Source organism: Natator depressus, chromosome 7, assembly GCF_965152275.1.
Source record: "Natator depressus isolate rNatDep1 chromosome 7, rNatDep2.hap1, whole genome shotgun sequence".
Taxonomy (NCBI): domain Eukaryota; kingdom Metazoa; phylum Chordata; order Testudines; family Cheloniidae; genus Natator; species Natator depressus.
This window is the reverse complement of record NC_134240.1, coordinates 122,997,392-123,016,658: the sequence shown is the minus strand read 5'-3', so window position 1 is coordinate 123,016,658 and position 19,267 is coordinate 122,997,392. Positions and strand designations below refer to the sequence as shown.

Below are 19,267 nucleotides of genomic sequence, written 5' to 3'. Positions count from 1 at the left end.
TTTCCAGCCCAATCTTAAAATGCTGCCCTCTCCCAGCCTGCCACTGGGCAGGCAGCTGCCAAGCTGAGGGGGAAGCCCAGTGGCCTGGGGATGCTGCAGCCTACACCCCAGCTCCCTCAGTGCACATGGGCATTCAGACAGCTAGTGCAGGGTCATCACCCAGGGGCCCTGGAGGCACCCACAGGACATGGTGGGCTGTGGGGGGTGGGGCAGCACCTGGGCACCTTCCTGCCACTGGGCACAGAGAGATCTGAGCGACAGGCAGCTGGCTCTGCAGTGAGAGGGCAGGGGACAGTCCAGGCCAAACGGGTCAGTCCCTGCCGGGGACGTCTCAGTGGTGCGTGGATATTCAGGCCCCTGCGTGGGGAGCCCAGCCCCAGGCCTGACACCTCCAGACGTTGCACCTCCAGGTGAGGCAGAGCTGCCCGAGCAGAAGGCCCTGTCTCTTGCCTGGCCACAAGCTGGAAACAGGATTCTGGCCCCAGAGGCACAAGGGGTCACAGGGTGAGACTACACCTGTCCTGCACCCAGCACGGGATCTGGGTGTTAGCCGATGGCCAGGGATGTTTGGTGAGGTGCCAGCTATGCCCGTTTATACCATCCGTGACTTTAACCGCTAGGACGCACTGTCCCTTCGCGGCGGGCAGCCCGGGCTAGGCTGACGGATGCCCCAAGGTCCTAACCACCCGTGACTTTAACTGCTAGAGCTCAGAGCTCCTTCGCAGCGGGCAGTCAGGATTGACTGACAGGTGCCCCAAGAGTTTGCCCTGTGGAGGCGGCACAACTCAACGCTAGGCTCTTAGTACTCTCACCTAATGGCCAGGCTTTATAGCCAAAACGGCTGAGGTTCTTTAATTGTGTTGGCTGCTTTACAGTAAACCAGAGAAACAAGTCAGGCTTATGCACAAATGGTTACCAAAATTTATTAAACTAGATTCTAATCATGTGGTTACAAAATTGCTAGTGCCTACTTATTTAAGTGTAGAGATGTTACACACACAAACAAGTTACAAAACTGAAGCTACAATCCCAAAGAAAGAAAACAAAGTATAGAGCTCTATTTCAAAATATGTGTACACTAAAGATAGGAGATCAGGTGTGGGTGCTTCTTACCCTCCTTGCATCTCTCGATTCCAGCGGTGCCAAGCCAGGATCGGTCACTCAATTCCGCGGAAAGACGAATAAGGGACAAGGCTCAGGGACCCTCTTAGCTGCAGAAGCCTTGGGAGGCGGTCACTTATCTGACCAGCAGATAGATAGTGAAAAGCACTCAAAAATCATGGTGCTGTAGGTCCCCTACTTATACCTCTGTACTCCTTTATTCTCTTTCTCCTTTCTATGCCAAATTGGGGCTGGTCTGTCGGGGTGACGCCAGCTCTCGCAAGAGTAGTTCACACTTGCAAGGGAGAAACAATAAGTTTCGACTACTGGACACTTCTTTTATCAGGGTAAATATTTTCCCACCTAGGATGTTGGTGTGTGTGCATCATGCTGTTTAGTAGGGGCTAAGAGCCATGTCTGTCACAGCGCCTCTGCCTGCTGTGAGCCCAATTGTTGTATACGTTCCCAGAGGCACATTGTCGCAGCACACCTGTGCTTCTCTCAGCTTCAAAGGCTGTGCTGGAGTGCCCTGGTGTTTTGGCTCCCGTGTGTTTCCAGCAATGCTGGTCTGAGAGGGGGGGCTGGCTGTCTGGCTACACTGGGCCAGCGGCGGGTGCTGGGTACATCCCCCCAGGGGCCGTTCAGCCTTCTAGCACCTAGGGCAGAGAGAGGGTCTCTCCCCCTGCAGATACGGAGGAGTCTTGAGCAGGTCCCACAGAGGTCCCTATCCCACCCACCCCCCGCCCTTCCCACTGCCCCTGCTGAGCAATTCCTGCCTTTCCCCACTTGGTATTTTGCTCTGGTCCCTTTCATTCCAGTCTGCCTCTCCCGCCCACCGCCACTCTGGGCTTTTCTGCAATCCCAGCCCTAGGTGGGCAGTGAGGACTGGTGGTTAGAGTGGGAGAGCAGGGAGTCAGGACTCCTGGGTTCCAGCCCCAGATGTGGGAAGGTATGGAGCCTAGTGATTAGAGCAGGGAGGCTGGGAGCCAGGACTCCTGGGTTCTGGCCTCCAGTGACCTCCTCAATTGGAGGACAGTGACTGTGGCCCACCTCCTGGGGTGGGGTGTTACAGAGAACCCCCATCATGGGTGCCCCCTTGGCAGCACAGGCCAACCCACCTCAGCTTCCCCTTCACAGTCTCTCCCTACGCCTCTCCACTCCCCCACCGCCAGTTCATGCTGCTGCTGCTTCTGCAGCTCTTTCTCGGGCTCTCGCTGTCTCTCACAGTCCTCTTGCTCTCTCGGACTCAGCTCCAATCCCGTCCATCTCCGATCCCCGGATGGGGAACCCGATCGTGAAGACCCCCGTCTGGTCGGGGACAGCAGTCTTGGGGGTGCCTGGCTACCACTCCAGCTGCTCCCAGATCCTGCTATAGCCCCATTTGGGGTCAGGAATCTGTTCCTTAGAGCGGTCATCCTCCTCCAGCTGCAGGATGAACTGTGCTTTGGTGACCTTTCCAATGCTCAACCCTCTCTTTCTGCACAGGGTTACAATGTCCTTCTTAAGGAGACGGTGACAGGCCATCACTCCGCTCTTCAAGTTGTTGTGGACTCACAGGCCTGTGTGCTCTCAGCTCCCCACGGTTTCCAGGGAGAACCCCTAGTGTGCCAGCCCTTCTCGAGGTCACCCCCTCTTTGCCAGGGTCGAGCTGCAGACTCCTCCGCCCCTGGGACTGCTCAATGCAGTCCCCTGGGAGACCCCATTACTGCACAGTCCTTCTCGCTGGTCACACACTCCCAGGGGTTAACCGTCCCCCGAAACCGCTCCTCTCTGAGCCTTCAGCACGCCTGGTCCTCGTCAATCCCCCTTCGTTTTACTGCTCCCCAGTCACTTACTGCAGGAAGCGCCACCCGCGGGGTGCAGTACATCCCACCGCTAACACCAGTTGTCACGGAGTCCCCGGGCGATGCTCTGGAACTGCTCCCCATGAAGCCAGTCAGGACTCTGGGGCAGTCGCCTTTCTGTGAGCAGCCTGTCTGCAGGACACACAGCTCACCCAGCTTCCACCTTCCTGGGTCTGACCTCGGAGCATTCAGCGTCCTCTGCCCCTCCGTGCGCTTCCCACACCCAGTCCGCCCAGGTGGGGTCCTGGGGAAGCCAGAGGGTCCTGCCCCCCAACTCCGCAGTCAGACGGGACTCTCAGCCAGCCAGTAAAACAGAGGTTTATTAGACGACAGGAACATGGTCTAACACAGAGCTTGCAGGTGCAGAGAACAGGACCCCTCAGCTGGGTCCATTTTGGGGGGCAGTGAGCCAGACAACCACGTCTGCACTTCACTCCTTGTCCCCAGCCTGCCCCAAACTGAAACTCCCTCCAGCCCCTCCTCCTCTGGGCTTTGTCCCTTTCCCGGGCCAGGAGGTCACCTGATTCCTTTGTTCTCCAACCCTTTAGCTCTCACCTTGCAGGGGGGAAGGGCCCAGGGCATCAGTTGCCAGGAAACAGGGTGTCGGCCATTTTCTGTGTCCAGACCCCTGCACACACCTGCCCTCTAGGGCTCTGCAACGATCATACACCCTTACCCCACCCCCTAGATACTTAAGAACTGCCTAGGGGAAACTGAGGCACCCCCACAATATTCAGAGGAAACAATAAGAACAGTCCCGCCTCGTCACACCCCCTCGTGCCTGGCTCCCTCCCCCAGCCCTGCCCGCCCCTCCTGGAGCACAAGCGTGTGCCAAGCTCCCAGCAGCTTGCACCTGCCCCCTACCCCACCGCTGCCCCCGGCACACAGAGAGCCCATTCAGCAGCCGCCAGGGCAGGAAGTGCTGGGCCTGTGGAATGTGGCCACTTGGCTCCCTCCTGCCCCGGCTGCCTCACTGCAGCCTTGTTCTCGCTGCCTGGCAGAGAAAACATCACAGGGGCGTGCTCAGCCGGCCCCCCCCACTCCCCGCTGGGGCCCCAGCAGCCTGGCCAGCCCAAGGCGGGAACCATCCCTGCAGCTGGGGCCCCACGCAGACAGCAGGGCTGCTGGGCTGAGCCGGGCCGGGGGGAAAGCCCTGGAGATGCTCAGGGCGCTGCTGGGACTGGGAGAGATGGGCTGTCCCGGCATGCGGGGCTGGGAACGGGGCCTGGCCAGGGCTTGGCCTGCCTTTGGCATCGCTGCAGCCATGCCGCCGGCCCGGGAGCCCTCGGTAACGCCGCCACTGCGCCACGCTCCTGCCGGGATGTCCCGCAGGCTTCCTACACCTGCCCCCGGGCCAGCCTTCCCCATGAGCAGGGAGCTGCAGGCCCGGGTTAAGGGGGCAGAGGGCCCCAAGCCACACAGAGACATAGGCCCGGGGGGGCTGGCGGGGGGGGTGTTGTCAGGCTGCTCCCCCACTCTGGTCCTGCTGGTGGGGCAGGGAGCCCTTGCCTCCCATGTGCTCTGCTGCCGGGGGCGAGCAGGCCAGTGCGAGGAACAGGGCCCCGGGGCCCATCTGCTGGGCTGGTGCCTAAAGCCAGGCCTGCACGAGCCCTTGACAAGTCACGCCAGCTCTCGGGGAGCCCAGCCTGTGGCCCCAAGAAACAAACGCAGGCTACAGTGTCCTGAGGGGCCCCTGGTCCCCAGCCCAGCTGGTGTGCTGACACGGGGCAGCTTCAAGGGCAGGTGGGGGTTGGCTGGGGAAGCCGAGGTGAGGCTGTCAGCCCCCTGGGATGCAGGTCCCAGCTTGGTCTCTGCTGTGAGGAATCAGAGATCAGACTGCAGGGGTCTGCCCCTTTGCTAGCCCCAGCCCCACCATCAGACTCCAGCAGCTGTGCTGGGTCCTGGGGGGTCTTGGGGATCCCCAGCGATGGTCTGAGCCCTGCTCCAGGCCAGACCCCCAATACCAGGCCATGCTGTGGCAGTCAGGGTCAGCAGGACCCCCTTGCTAGGGCAGGGTGTCACGGAGTCCCCGGGCGATGCTCTGGAACTGCTCCCTACGAAGCCGGTCAGGACTCTGGGGAAGTCGCCTTTCTGGGAGCAGCCTGTCTGCAGGACACACAGCTCACCCAGCTTCCACCTTCCTGGGTCTGACCGCGGAGCATTCAGCCTCCTCTGCCCCTCCGTGCGCTTCCCCCAGCGAGTCCACCCGAGCAGGCTCCTGGGGAAGCCAGAGGGTCCTGCACCCCAACTTCACAGTCAGACGTGACTCTCAGCCAGACAGTAAAACAGAAGGTTTATTAGACGACAGGAACATGGTCTAACACAGAGCTTGTAGGTGCAGAGAACAGGACCCCTCAGCTGGGTCCATTCTGGGGGGCAGTGAGCCAGACAACCACGTCTGCACTTCACTCCATGTCCCAGCCAGCCCCAAACTGAAACTCCCTCCAGCCCCTCCTCCTCTGGGCTTTGTCCCTTTCCCGGGCCAGGAGGTCACCGGATTCCTTTGTTCTCCAACCCTTTAGCTCTCACCTTGCAGGGGGGAAGGGCCCAGGCCATCCGTTGCCAGGAAACAGGGTGTCGGCCATTCTCTGTGTCCAGACCCCTGCACACACCTGCCCTCTAGGGCTCTGCAATGATCATACACCCTTACCCCACCCCCTAGATACTTAAGAACTGCATAGGGGAAACTGAGGCACCCCCCACACTATTCAGAGGAAACATTAAGAACAGTCCCACTTCGTCACACAGGGTATGTGCAGACATGGGCGGAGCAGAGGGGCCAGGGGTCCCTATGGGGCTGGAGGGGGAGCAGGTCTGAGACCTCTCCGATGAGGGGTTGGAATGTGGTGAGCCTGAGGCTCCTGGGAAACCCCTGCCTGGAGCCACCCCCTGTATGACTCTTCCCCACCCAGGGCTGCAGTCCCAGTCCCTCTCCCTCGCCCCGCAGCCGGCCCGGGACACGAAGCCCCAGTATAGACAGCCCCAGCTCGTACCAGCAACCCTTTATTTAAAAAGGTGAATCCACAGCAAACAACAGAGATCTGGGTGCAGCTGGGCCCACGAGTCAGACAGAGCGAGGGGGCTGCATGGGCAGGGGCCTGGGAAACACGCCAGGGACAGAGCCCCTCCCTGCCAACCCAGCGGGCCTCCTGCTTCTAGGCAGTGCCGTCCCTGGGCAGGGGCATCGGGGTGAGAGGGGGACCCAGCTTCCTCCGCAGCAGCACGTTCCAGCCTAGAGGTGCTGGAGGTCTCATTCAGCATGGCCAGGGGCACCTGGCTGGCTCTGTCACAGGGCTCCGTCTCCAGCTACCCAGTGCGGCCAGCTCCCACCCCAGCTGTGCAGAGTAGGCCCTGGGGCCACACGCCGAGCAGTCTGGCTGCAGGCAGCAGGGAGGGTGGGAAAGATCCACAGGCACTGGAGAGGACAGTGGTGCCCATGGCACGCCCTGTGCTGACGGGTGGGATCTCCCCAAGGCAGGGATGGGGGCACAGCTGGGAGTCAGGGGCAGCATGCAGGGCGTGCCCGGGGAAAGGGAGACAGTGGTTGGTGGAGGCATGCAGCTCTCCAGTGCTCTGGGGCTTGGCTATTCACGAGCACCATGGCACAGCCTGAGAACAAGGCAGGCGGGCACCAGGCAGCCCTGGGCCTGTCCACAACACACAGGGAGCCAGCCTGGCTGTACGGGGCAGGAACACGTCTGCCCAGTCCATGTCCTCTCCCAGAGCAGCATGGGGCTGCTGGTCTCTCCATGAAAGGAGGCTGCAGCTCCCCAGTCCTTCTTGGGGTCCTCGCCTGCTCCCTCCAGCCCAAAGCAGCCTCCGGAGGTCCCAGGAGCGAGCTCAGCACCAGGCCCTGCGCACGGGAGCCACGGGGCAGGCTCCTCAGCAAACTGCAAGGGAAACAGAGTCAGTAGCAGAGCAGCCAGGCCCCGGCCTCAGCCCCAAACACCAACCTCTGCCCCCCAGCTCCAGCTCTGCCCCCTGCCCCCACTGCCTGTGTGTCGGGACACCGATGGGTCATGGCTCCTGCCACTGACACAAACGATGGGGTGTTGGGAGCCCAGGAACGACAGCCAGAAGTCACATGCACTCCTTGTGCTGCCTGCGGGCTCTCCCTGGGGTGGGGGTCATGACCCTCAAACCCAAACAGGCAGCAAAGGGTTAACTCTGCAGCCAGGCATCAGAAGGGCCCCCTCATCCTTGCCCTTTGTTCTCTGTTGTCTCACCCCCATCCAGGTGTAGAGTCACCTGGCCAGAACCCCTACGCCCAGCTCAGAAAGGCCTTGCTGACACATGCAACTCACAGGAGAAGGGTGTGCACAAGGCAGGGGGCTATCCCCTGGGGTCTGCACTCATCTGGACTCTCTGGAGCACCACTCGGAGACCCAGGGCGCTGCAGCCCAAGGACCCTGTCTCAGAGCCATGTAGCTCGCCCTTGGGAAAAGCAGAGCTTCGGGCCGGGCATGTTAACGGGGGGCAGAGCCAACAAGACTGTGTACTGCCTGGGGGCATTGAAGCCCCCTGTAATGCCATGAGCCCAGGGCAGGCAGCCCCTTCCCACCCCCCGGCCACCCCAGCCTGCGCCCTGCGGCTCAGAGCACACAGGGAGAGTTTGAGCTGAGCCCTGGATACAGTCTGCAGGGGAGCCCTGCCCTGGATGCTGCCCAGACCCCAGACAGCACAGGCCCGGAACAACCCTGTTCCCAGGTGTGGGGGGCACTGGGGACCTCCAGCCCTCGGGCTCTCTCCCACAGCGTCCCCCGCCAGGCCCAGCGGGTTTGTGCCACGACCCTGAAACTACAGAGCTCTCACCTCCAGGCTCGACTCCCTCCCTTGGGTCCTGCCACTGCTTCTCCGGCGTCCAGAGCCGTGGGGGGGGGAGCCTGCAGCCGCTGGCCTTTCCCAGGGGGCCTGGGGCTGGGCTCAGAGCAATCTCCAATTTCCCAGCACAATTCCACCCAAAGTGTAGCTTCCTCCGGGCCTGGCTGGCAGCCCGGTTCCAGCCCTTGCAGCCAGTCCATCCCCGGGGCCTCGTGGCTGGAGGAGGGGTCAGGAGAGGAGCCAGAGCTGGGGGTTTCCGAGGGTGTGCTGGAACCGGTCAAGTTCCCTGAGCTGTCAGCTCTCGGGTGGGGGGCCACAGGCCAGGCTGATCCACCCCCTGGCTCCCCATGCCTTCGCAGAGAGCTCTGCAGGTCGCTGGGGTGAAAGGCACTTCACCGGGTTGCAGCCAAGCGAGGTCACCAGGCCCGGAAAAACCAGGGGCCTGAGAGATGGGTACAGACGTGGGGGAAGGGGACAGCGCTCCTGGAACAAGGCACAGCCCCCAGCCGCTGCGTCTCCAGAGTCGCTCTCTGCCTCCTTCGCAGCGCTGGGCTCCCGCTGCCAGTCCAGTTCACAGCGCCCAGGGCACGTCATGCCCACCCAGCTCCAGGGGCAAGAGCAGCGCCGCATCGATGGCACCAGGGTGGAAGTCTGTAAAAAATCTAAGGCACTTGCTGCCCCTTTGCCCAGGGGCTCCTCTGCGCTGCCCAGAACGCCTTGGCACAGCCGCTGCCCAGGGGCCGGGGGCACGGCCCTGAGTCACCGCCCGTGGAATCAGCCCGCGGAGCAGGGAGGCCAGCACTTCCCTTGCACCCCAAGCAGTACAGGCCTGGCTTGCCCTGCCGGAGGGGCCCTCCGCGGGGGATCTTCCGAAGGTGGAGCCGTCTCCTCTCGGCGGGGTCTCTGCTTGGTTACGAAACCTGCCTGTCTTTCCCTTGAATTTCCTTATTGGGCTAAATTCCACCAACTTCAAATCCGTCCCACCCTGCAACGTCAGCTGGGCACAGTGTCTTTCACTTCCCGCTCTCGCCAGCTGCACCGGGGTTAAACAACGGCTGCACGCCACCCCAGAGGTAGCTGCACTTCCCTGGCAGGTGGGGAGACCCCTGTGCACAGTTTGCCAGGGGCTGCGTGGCCTCTGCAAAGAAAAGGGCACTAGGGAGAGGCACACCCCTGAGCAGGAGGCTGAGCTGAAGGGGGCTCTCAGGCTGCCCTGACATACCCGGGCCTGGAACATCTTGCATGGCCCAGCCCCTGCTCCCTCCGCCCGCATCCATGAGTCAGGGCTGGGCATGGGCAGCAGCAGTGAACAAGGGCTTTGCCCTGCTGGGGCCTCACTCCCTGGGAATGTGTGGCCGGGGAAAGGGTGGTGGCTCTGGGCTGGCACTCGACTCCCAGCCACATGCCACCTGCCCAGCCTAGGAGGGGGCCGCGTCTGGGGGCACAGTTCTGTCCCTGAGCAGATGGGGCAGGAGCAGGGGCTGCATGTGGGGGCAGGGGAGAGTGAGGGCTCAGCCCCTGGGAGGGGGGGAGGTCTCAGAGCACAGCAGGGGGTCCCACTAGGGAGCTTTGGGGGGTCTCTGGGCAGTCGGTTCTCATAGATCAGGGCTTCTCCCTGGGCGTTTCCAGCCTGGGGAGGGGCTGATCCTGGGAAGCTCATCCTGGCTGGGCAGTGGGTGCTGGGAGGGGCTCCTGGGGTGCCAGAGCAGCCCCTGGCCCTGAACTCCCCTCCCTCCCCCCCCCGACAGCCATGGGGGCCTGCTCCCTCCTGTCCCAGCCCCACAGCCCAGGCTCCCCATGCCCAGCTGCCCCCTGCAGAGCGAGTGAGCGGAGACCCAGAGCCAGCACCCACCTGTGAGAGCCGGAAGGGGGGAGCCCGAGGGCCGGCAGCCCCCACCTTTGGGCAATCGGGGCTGGGGTTCTTTGGCTGAGACTAGCCTGTGTCTGTCCGTCCTCCGGGGCGGGGGGTCCCTGTGTCTGGGGGCTGCGGGTCCCTGCCTGGCTAGGGGAGCCGTCAGGCAGGGAGTGGTCGGTCGGTCTGTCTGTCCCGGGGGGGCTCCGTCCCTGGTGGAGGCCGAGGGGCTCTGTCCGTCGGTCTGTCCCGGGGGCGATCCGTCCCTGGTGGAGCCGAGGGGCTCTGTCCGTCGGTCTGTCCCGGGGGCGATCCGTCCCTGGTGGAGCTGAGGGGCTCTGTCCGTCGGTCTGTCCCGGGGGGGCTCCGTCCCTGGTGGAGCTGAGGGGCTCTGTCCGTCGGTCTGTCCCGGGGGGGCTCCGTCCCTGGTGGAGGCCGAGGGGCTCTGTCCGTCGGTCTGTCCCGGGGGGGCTCTGTCCCTGGTGGAGCCGAGGGGCTCTGTCCGTCGGTCTGTCCCGGGGGCGATCCGTCCCTGGTGGAGGCCGAGGGGCTCTGTCCGTCGGTCTGTCCCGGGGGGGGCTCTGTCCCTGGTGGAGGCCGAGGGGCTCTGTCCGTCGGTCTGTCCCGGGGGGGCTCCGTCCCTGGTGGAGCCGAGGGGCTCTGTCCGTCGGTCTGTCCCGGGGGCGATCCGTCCCTGGTGGAGCTGAGGGGCTCTGTCCGTCGGTCTGTCCCGGGGGCGATCTGTCCCTGGTGGAGCTGAGGGGCTCTGTCCGTCGGTCTGTCCTGGGGGCGATCCGTCCCTGGCGGGGCGGAGGGGCTCTGTCCGTCGGTCTGTCCCGGGGGCGATCTGTCCCTGGTGGAGGCCGAGGGGCTCTGTCAGTCGGTCTGTCCCGGGGGCGATCCGTCCCTGGTGGAGGCCGAGGGGCTCTGTCCGTCGGTCTGTCCCGGGGGCGATCCGTCCCTGGTGGAGCCGAGGGGCTCTGTCCGTCGGTCTGTCCCGTGGGGGCTCCGTCCCTGGTGGAGGCCGAGGGGCTCTGTCCGTCGGTCTGTCCCGGGGGCGATCCGTCCCTGGCGGGGCGGAGGGGCTCTGTCCGTCGGTCTGTCCCGGGGGGGCTCCGTCCCTGGTGGAGGCCGAGGGGCTCTGTCCGTCGGTCTGTCCCGGGGGCGATCTGTCCCTGGTGGAGGCCGAGGGGCTCTGTCCGTCGGTCTGTCCCGGGGGCGATCCGTCCCTGGTGGAGCCGAGGGGCTCTGTCCGTCGGTCTGTCCCGTGGGGGCTCCGTCCCTGGTGGAGGCCGAGGGGCTCTGTCCGTCGGTCTGTCCCGGGGGCGATCCGTCCCTGGCGGGGCGGAGGGGCTCTGTCCGTCGGTCTGTCCCGGGGGGGCTCCGTCCCTGGCGGATGTCGCGGATGTCAGACGATGTCGCGGTGGCCCCGGCGGCGGCGCGCCAGGCAGTAGAGGCCGGAGAGCAGGTGCAGGGCGGCGGCCAGCGCGGCGCAGGCGGCGGCGGCCAGGTAGGCGCGGTAGAGGCAGGGCTGGCTGTAGCCCGGCAGGCTGCAGTAGCTGTGGCGAGCCGCCTTGTGGCCCATGACGCCCGCGGCCGCCGCGTAGAGCCCGGCGCCCAGCGCCAGGTCGTGCGCCGCGTTGGTGAGCAGCCAGCGGGCGCCCAGCAGCGGCACCAGCGCCCAGCGCCCCAGCAGGCTGAGGCCGGAGAGCGCCAGCGCCAGCAGCCAGGCCAGCACGGCGGCGAAGAGCGCGAAGTGCGCCGCCCCCTCGTACTTGTGCGCCGCCACCGTCCCCCAGCAGGCGGCGCCCAGGAGCAGCTGCCCCAGGCGCAGCGGGGCCAGCGGGCTGCGCAGGAAGGGCCGGTGCAGGCTCAGCGGCCCGCGGGCGGGCGGCGCGGGCGGCGGCGCGGCGGGCGGGGGCATGGCGCAGCGCTGGGGCCTCGGGCCGCTCCCCGTCCGTCCGCCCGTCCCGGCAGCCACTTCCTCCGCGCTCGGCTGCCAAACATCTGGCGCCTAACGGTCCTGCCTGCGCCGGGCGCCCTGCCCGGCCCCGCCCCAGCCCGGGACGTGCCGGAGGCTCCCTGCAAGGGGCTGGCTCCGCCGCGGAGCCGGCCCCCAGCGCGGCCCCCGGCCTGGCCTCTCCCGGCCTGCGGGCCCCGGGGCGCCCTCGGCGGGGGGCGCAGGGAGAGGCCAGGCCCGCACGACCCGCTGCTGCTGGGGGCGGCAAGAGCCCTGGGGGCTGCCGCTTCCAGCGAGAGCCCCGAGCGCCTCCCCGTGTCTCCCCCGGCGGCTGTGGCCACGGAGCCCGGCGTCCCCAGCCCCATTACAATGCCAGGCATCTCCAGCCCCACCGGGCGTCCCCAGCCCCGTTACAACGCCGGGCGTCCCCAGCCCTCCTGGGCGTCCCCAGCCCCATTACAATGCCAGGCATCTCCAGCCCCATCGGGCATCCCCAGCCCTGTCACAACGCCGGGTGTCCCCAGCCCCGTTCGGCATCTCCAGCCCTGCTGGGCGTCCGCAGCCCCACCACCAGGCTGGGCATCCCCAGCCCTGCCAGGCATCTCCAGCCCCGCGGGGCGTCCCCAGCCCTGTCACAATGCCGGGCATCCCCAGCCCCGCTCGGCATCTCCAGCCCCGCTCGGCATCTCCAGCCCCGCCGGGAGTCCCCAGCCCTGTCGCAATGCTGGGTGTCCTCGGCCCCATCAAGCATCCCTAGCCCCACCCCTGTGCCAGGCGTCGCCAGCCCCGTCACAACGCCGGGCGTCCCCAGCCCCATCACCATGCTGGGCACCTCCAGCCCCACTGGGTGTCCCCAGCCCCACCATCACATCAGGTGTCCTCAGCCCCAGCCCTGCGCCAGGCATCCCTAGCCCCACCACTGCGTCAGAGCAGACTTGTGCTCCCTTAGTTCAGTGCCTTCTCTCTGAGTGCCCAAAGCCTGATTCTTCAGAGAAAGGCATAAATCCCTGCCCCCCGTGCCCAGCTCTGGCCAGCGGTGTTGCAGCCCTGTGGGTCTCAGGACATGGGAGGGACAGGGTGGGTGACATCATATCTTTTATTGCACTGATTTCTATGGGTGAGAGACGGGCTTTCCACCGACATGGGGCTCTTCCTCGGGAAGCATGCGCGTCTCTCTCACCAGCAGAAGTTGGTCCAGTGAAAGATATTCCCTCCCCCCTTGTCTCTCTACTGTGCCTCACTGTCCAGCTACCTCACAGGAGAGGTGTGAAGCAAGGACAGGCCTTCCTGACCCCAGCTGCTGATTTCCTTTGCCCTGAAGCATGAGGATGTAGAACTCATCCATCACTCCCATGTACTCACAAACATCTCACCCCTTCGCTGCAGCAGTGAGCCCAGCCCTATGCCCAGCCACAAGCCAGCACGGTGAAGGACCGGGTTCTCTTTCCTTTGGTAAGTAAAGCCCAGCCCACCACAGTCTGGTCAGCGCTTCCTGCTAGTTTCTGAGAGGCTCTCGTTAATGAGTGCAGGCTCTAGGCTGCCTGGTCTGTTTGTCTTTTACCTGTAACCTGTCTGTAAATCCTTTGACTTGCCTTTGTCTGAATCCTTAACTCGAGCTCTGCTAAATAAACTTCCGTGTGGTTTTATGAGAGACCTGTGAGCGTGCTGCGGAGAGGGTGGGACCGAGGAGAAGCCAGTGAACTGTGGCGTGCTGCTTCCATGCTGCAGGGGCTGGGTGCTCTGGTGTAACAACATGGGGCGCGGGAACTGCTGGCCTGCAGAGGGAAGGAGCCTAGTGGGGAGCACGTGTTGCCTGCAGCTGGTAGTGTTGGCAGAGTTTCCCCCGGTGGGCACTGCCAGGGATCCACAGGGCCGGGTCTGTTCTCCAGCCTGAAACTAGTCCCTTGGGGGGCCAAACCCTAAAGGTTCACATTGGCCCATGTGGGCAGGCCCATGGCCTCCAAGACTCCATGCACCAGCCCTCCTAGCTCCTGGGCTGGGAGGCATCTTCCCTCTGCAGACAGACCCTGAGGGGCAGGTCTAGGCCTTGACAGGATTCGTCTGCTCTTACAGGCAGTGCTGAGCTGGAAGGGATGGGATGTCAGAGCCAGCCCTCCCCCATCCTCCAGGCATAGGGTTATTGACAGGTCAGTGAGCGCCCCTCTCCCAGCCCCACAACATGTGTGTGGAACATGAGCCATCTACACCCCCCGCCCCCTCTCCCCAACTGACCAGCGCTGTGGAAATCCCCTGTACTGCAGGATCCTCGCTGCTGGATGGATCACTGTCCTTCCTGAGCATCCTCCCACCATGTGCCCCGGCGGGCGCACCCTGCTTTCTTCTGGCTCAGTCATTCGGGACAGAAACGCTGCACCAGGAAAGGGAGAGGATTCCACCCAGCCGTTCATCGAAGCGTTTCTTCTGTTACTCAGGGAGGCCGATAAACCCATTTCCTCCCGTGCTGCGTTCATCCGTGACGCTTGCACAACATTGCTTGGTTTTCATATTGCAAATGAGCCAGCCCCACTGTGTACTGCCTCGGCTCAGGGCCTCTCCCCAGGCTCCATACAGCCTCGGGTGATGCTGGCAAAATATGTCACCTCCCCCGGGCCACTGGTGGATAGCAGCCTTCTACAGGTGGCAGCAAACGAGGTTACTCCTTGAGCTCAAGCGGCAGGGGGTTGTGCTACAGATCTGAAAGTCCCAGGTTCAAAAGCTGCAGGTTACTGTTAGAATCTCCTTCATCCTTCTGCAAAGTCTGTAGGGAAGATCCCCCAGTGCAGGGCTCCAGCAGCTCCTGTTCATGCCGTCAGGCGGTGTGGCGGGTCTGAACTAGGCTGCAGCAGGGGCTGGGGCACGGGAGGTAGGGGGCCTTTCCGTCTGGGCAGCCTTGAGTGCACCGGTGGCTGCTCAGTCGCCCAGGCGAGGGGCAGTGTGACCCCTGGGAAGAACCTGGGATACCGTGAGCTGCAGGCGCAGGAAGCCTCCAAAGTCCCCAGCAGCCACACGGACACACAGAGGGCAGTGGCTGAGCCTGGGCGGGGCAGGGAGCTGGAAGGATACGGCCTTCGTCTGCAGCCTGTTAAAAAGCCGCCGAGCTGCAGCCGTTAGCTGAGAAGCAGGAAGTCCCATCCTCATAATCCATCTACATGACAGTAAAACAATGTCAGATCCGGCTGGGGAGAAGGAGACCCCGTCCCAGTGGCCCCCACAACCACCAGATAGAGACACGGCTTTTAAGGTGGTTAAAGAAAATTTAGTTCGATAGCGTCTGTCTGGCAAGAAACCACTTCTCAATAGTCGTGCTTGTGAAGTGTTCCTTTCTGTATTGTTTTGTCATTATGGTCCCCGCTTCCCTATTGTTTATCTGTCTGGTCTCTGGTTCTTTGATTGTTGCTGTCTGTTACATAATTAATTTTGCTAGGTGTAAATTAAGATGGTGGGATAGGATTGGTTAAAAATTTTTGTTACACTATGTTAGGATTGGTTAGTAAAATTTTAGTATAATGATTGGTTAGGGCACAGCTAAAAAGGACTCAAATTTCACGATATAAACTGGGGTCCAAAAGGAAGTTCTTTGGGAACCAACTCCAGGACACACCCCCAAGATCACAGCTGCCAGACCTCAACACCCTGCCAATGACACCGGGCAGAAACTGGAGTCCCCCGGATGGACCTGATCCTGACTGGCCATCCAGAAAAGTTCACCTGTCTTATTGGGAGTGGTGAGCACTGTGTGTGTGGCGTGTGCAGTCTGGTTTGGTGACTGTTCATAAATAGAGGTGGTGTAGGATATTACAGTGTAAGGCTCTTTCACTGGTCAAAGGCCCTGCACACCTGCAGAAGTAGGATACACCCGGAGCCCTACACATTGGGAAAGGGTGTGGGTACTTACATTGACCAGGTTAGTGACACCCTGAGCCCGAGGGACTGGGTACGGGCGGCCCTGAGCCCGAGGGACTGGGTACGGGCGGGTGCTTTTCGCCTGGATCTCTACAGACTGGGAAAAGGTGGGGTGCCCTAACGTGTGCAGGGAACAGAGCTTCTCACTGCAAAGCATTTCACAGCCTGGGTTGTGCAACCGGCTGCAGACTCCTGGGCGGGGCCCGAGCGGGATCCGGGTGGGGGGGCGGCTGCAGGCTCCTGGGCGGGGGGGGTCCCGAGCGGGATGGGGGGGGCGGCCGGCTGCAGACTCCTGGGCGGGGCCCGAGCGGGATCCGGGTGGGGGGGCGGCTGCAGGCTCCTAGGCAGGGCCCAAAGCAGGATCCTGGGCGGGGGGGGTCCCGAGCGGGATGGGGGGGGCGGCCGGCTGCAGGCTCGTGGGAGGGGCCGCGAGCGGGATGGGGGGGCGGCTCCAGGCTCCTGGGGGGGCGCTCCCCGCTTTCCCCCACCAGCAGCTGGTCACCGCTTGCCTATTGACGTCACTGAGTGCCACGTGTTTCCCCGAGAGGCGCCAGGCACCGCCCCTCCCCCTGTGCGGGGCCTGATTGGGCGGCCGGTGTCTCCGCGTCCGGCTCCGGAAGGCGGGACGCGGATGGCCGCGGCCGCTGATTGGCTGGCAGGCGGGGGCGGGGCTGCGGTCCTCGCTCGGGGCGGGGGGTTCGGGCCGGACCCCAGAGCCCGGCCCGGCCGCGGAGCCGCCGCCGCGAGTCGCGTGCGCAGGTAGCCGGGCCGGGGGCGCTCGGGGCGGGGTCCGGTCGGGCCCGGCCGGGGCGCTCGGGGCCCCCCGCCGCCAGCCCCCCCGAGCCGGGGCCGGTCGCGGGCAGGCCCGGGGCTGGCTCGCTCCGCGGGCGGGCGCGTCTACACTGGCGTTGAACCCCGCCGCTGCCTGCGCCGGGGCCGGGCTCGGTCACTGCCTCTCGCCCTTGGGGCCGGAGCGCCCGCACCCAGCCCCGGGGCCAGCTGGCACGGGCCAGCCCTGGGCTCGTAGCTGCCGTGTAGACGCACCCGGAGAGCCCAGGGCCACCGGTCATTGGAGCGCGACCCCCACGGCTCGCGGCCCGCCGGAGAAGGCAGCGGCCCCCCCCTTTCCTGGGGCTGCCCGAGGGCTATGGGGCTGTTGTGTCCAGGGGATGGTGGCTCGGGTCCAGCCCTGCTCAGCCAGCCCAGGAAATGGGGCCCCTCTGGGCCCCAAAGGCAGCGCAGCCAGGCAGGGAAATATCTCGCTCTTCTCTTTCCCAGCTGGCCTTGGGCCCCTGGCTAGTGCCACGCTGGCCGGGACACTGGGCAGATGTCATGGGTGCAGGCTGCAAAATCCCCTAGGCTCCCCCACCCGTCCCAGCAGGGGAGCCCTGGGGGATGCAGGCTGACGGAGGGAGGGGGACACCCAAACCCTTCTCGCAACCTCATCCTGTTCCCTTCCTTCCCACAGCTTCTCCTCTGGCCCCACGGGGGCAGACCCATGGGCACCCCGGCCTCTGTGGCATGTGACCCCCTGCAGCGCCAGGCTCCTGAGGCCCGTGCCCGGAAAAGAGCTTCTGCCAACATCTTCCAGGGCGTGGGGCTGCTGCAGCTGCGGCAGCTGTTCCGGAGCAGCGGGGACGCACGGGCCGAGGAACGCGCCCAGCTGGTCTTGGGCTATGCGGGCGACCGGCGCACGGCCCAAGCCCTGCGCCAGCTCAGGGGCAGGCAGAGGAGGGGGCGGCTGCCCCCCCAGCTGAGCCCAGCAGCTCAGGACAGCAACCACCCAAGGTACAGGCTGGGCCCTGGGAGCAGCACCCGCTGGGCCGAGGGCCCTAAGCATGCGGAGCGGCCAGCACAGCCTTCTGTGGGGAGACTGCACTGTGGGGTGGGGCTCTGGGGAGAAGGGGGGCAGTGGCAGGTCACCCCACAAGCCCTGGTGGGGGCACGCCTGGCCTGTGTGATTCAGGGGCTGGCCCAGGGTAGACTGAATGAGCTACTCCCAAGCACAAAAGACCATCCCAGTGCCATGGCCCTTCCTTGGACCTGCTGCCTCCCCCACAGCCCCCCCAGCACTGGGGGTAACAGACTCCAAACCTGTCCCTGGCTCCCAGCTGGCCTGGCCCAGGAGGGGAGCCCCCCCCGCAGCAAGGCCATGGGGAGGGCATGGCTGGAAGGGGCAGCCTAGGCTAGGGCTCCTTTGCCCTCAGGGAGGCTGGGCTAGCTGCCTCTGCGGCAATTCCAGCTCCATCCTCACGCCTGGGGCAGGGATGCCCCATGTGTTCCTGGCCAGGCATCCTCTGCCCCTCACACTGGCTCCATTTGTTCCCCTACAGGTTCGAGGACAGCAGCTCCCCTGGCACAGACCCTAGCAGCACCCCGAGGCTGGAGGGGCCCAGCAGGACAGGTCCAAGGACCAGGCGGAGGAAGAGGGGGCCAGGGCCCACAGGGTACCTGCACCAGCTCAAGCAGTGAGGGGGGCAGCTGGTGCTGGGAGCTCCCAGCTGCCTGGCCAGGCTCAGCCCCACACACTGGCAGAGACACAGGGCGGGGGTTCTGTCCCCCCTGGCTAGAGCTGGGCCAAGCAGCTGCAGATTCCCCTCCCTCCCCCACAGTAGGTGAAGGGAGAGGGGAGCAGAGTGAGGGGTCCCTGGAGGGAAGCGAGCCACCCATCACTGTGGGGACCAGCCAGCCTAGGGCAGCTGCAGCCTGGGCTGCGAGTGGGCCTTGCAGCCACCCCCCATCCAACACAAACCTGCCCTGAAGGCCCTTTGCTGAGGGGCTGGGGCCAGGGCCTCTGGGACCCGAGTGGTGCTGAGCCTTGTGCTGGCAGCTAGACTGGAGCCCAAATGGGGAGGGGAGTGACCCACAAGCAGGCAACCCTTCCCCCACTTCCAGGCCTGGCTGGGGTGGTACATGTGGGGCAAATGCAGTCAGCACCAGAGCTGGCTTTCTAGGGTGCCCCTCTGCCTGGGGTCCAAGTCCCATGGGTGAGCCCCACCCTACTAGGGGCAGCCCAAGGAAAACACCTGATGCTTGTTGAATACAGCAGGAGAGAATGTGTAATAAAAGCCAGAGCAGTAACCCAGCTGTGAGACTTGTACATGCCTCCCAGTCTGCTGCTGTCTGCACTGCCAGGATTTACTGCAGGCCTGGCCAGCTCCGAGAGGGGAGGACCAGGGAGACACACCTATGTGGGGTGAGGCTCTCACTACAGCATGACACAGCCACGGCACCTCTGTACAGCAGCCCAGCTGGGTGCTCAGCCTGGCAGGTGGGGTGTAAATGCCAGCATGTTGTTTTGTCTGTTCAGATCCCTGGGCACCGTCCCACTCAGCCCATTGCACTGTGAGACTCCCCAGGCCCTGGCTGTGCAAAGGCCAGGGGAAGTGCTAGAAAGCCCCAGTTCAGATGCATCCAGCTGGAGGACACGAAGTACAGTGGGGTCAGTCTGCCTGGCAGCCAATTCAACAGGGGGCTTATAGCCCCACTGCCTCTTGTGAGGAGGGAGCCAGCACAATTCTCCTAACATGGCACATGCTCCTCAGCTGGAAGTAGAGGACACTGCTCAGGCCCTTCCCTGACCCCTTCCCACCAGATCCCACCCCCCTCCAGCCCACTAATGGGGGGGGGGTCACTTTACACAGGCCCTGACAGACAGTGCTCTAGCTTCAGTCAGCGAGCAGCATGCCCACAGCTGCCAGCCCCCAGGGGGCACCCCTAAATGCCCAGCTCTGCAGGGCATTCCTCACAGCTGACAGCAGCTTTGCCCTGTGCCCATGGCAGGCA

At 64.3% G+C, this 19,267-nt stretch overlaps 2 protein-coding genes across 3 annotated transcripts; one reads left to right on the top strand and one right to left on the bottom strand.

The window, feature by feature from the left end:
- Positions 1-10,881: 10,881 nt before the first annotated feature.
- MARVELD1 (MARVEL domain containing 1) lies at positions 10,882-11,542 on the bottom strand. Its single transcript, XM_074959534.1, has one exon. The coding sequence runs from the start codon at positions 11,540-11,542 to the stop codon at positions 11,027-11,029; it is 516 nt and encodes a 171-aa protein (XP_074815635.1). The 3' UTR covers positions 10,882-11,026.
- A 3,658-nt stretch (positions 11,543-15,200) lies between these two features.
- Positions 15,201-19,117, top strand: AVPI1 (arginine vasopressin induced 1). Of its 2 annotated transcripts, none has more exons than XM_074959537.1 (3): positions 15,201-15,303; positions 16,950-17,269; positions 17,815-19,117. In XM_074959537.1, exons 2-3 carry the CDS (start codon positions 16,980-16,982, stop codon positions 17,951-17,953), a joined length of 429 nt encoding a protein of 142 aa, XP_074815638.1. In that variant the 5' UTR covers positions 15,201-15,303; positions 16,950-16,979; the 3' UTR covers positions 17,954-19,117. The 2 variants fall into 2 exon arrangements, with proteins under 2 accessions (XP_074815638.1, XP_074815637.1); XM_074959536.1 differs by lacking the exon at positions 15,201-15,303 and adding an exon at positions 16,157-16,240.
- Positions 19,118-19,267: the final 150 nt, after the last annotated feature.

What these genes read in the sequence shown, in the direction of transcription:
- AVPI1 (XM_074959537.1), top strand. Translation starts at nt 16,980, where the DNA reads ATGGGCACCCCGGCCTCTGTGGCATGTGACCCCCTGCAGCGCCAGGCT. An exon ending in CAGGACAGCAACCACCCAAG is followed by an intron (nt 17,270 to 17,814) that starts GTACAGGCTGGG and finishes GTTCCCCTACAG; the next exon opens with GTTCGAGGACAGCAGCTCCC.
- MARVELD1 (XM_074959534.1), bottom strand. Translation starts at nt 11,542, where the DNA reads ATGCCCCCGCCCGCCGCGCCGCCGCCCGCGCCGCCCGCCCGCGGGCCG.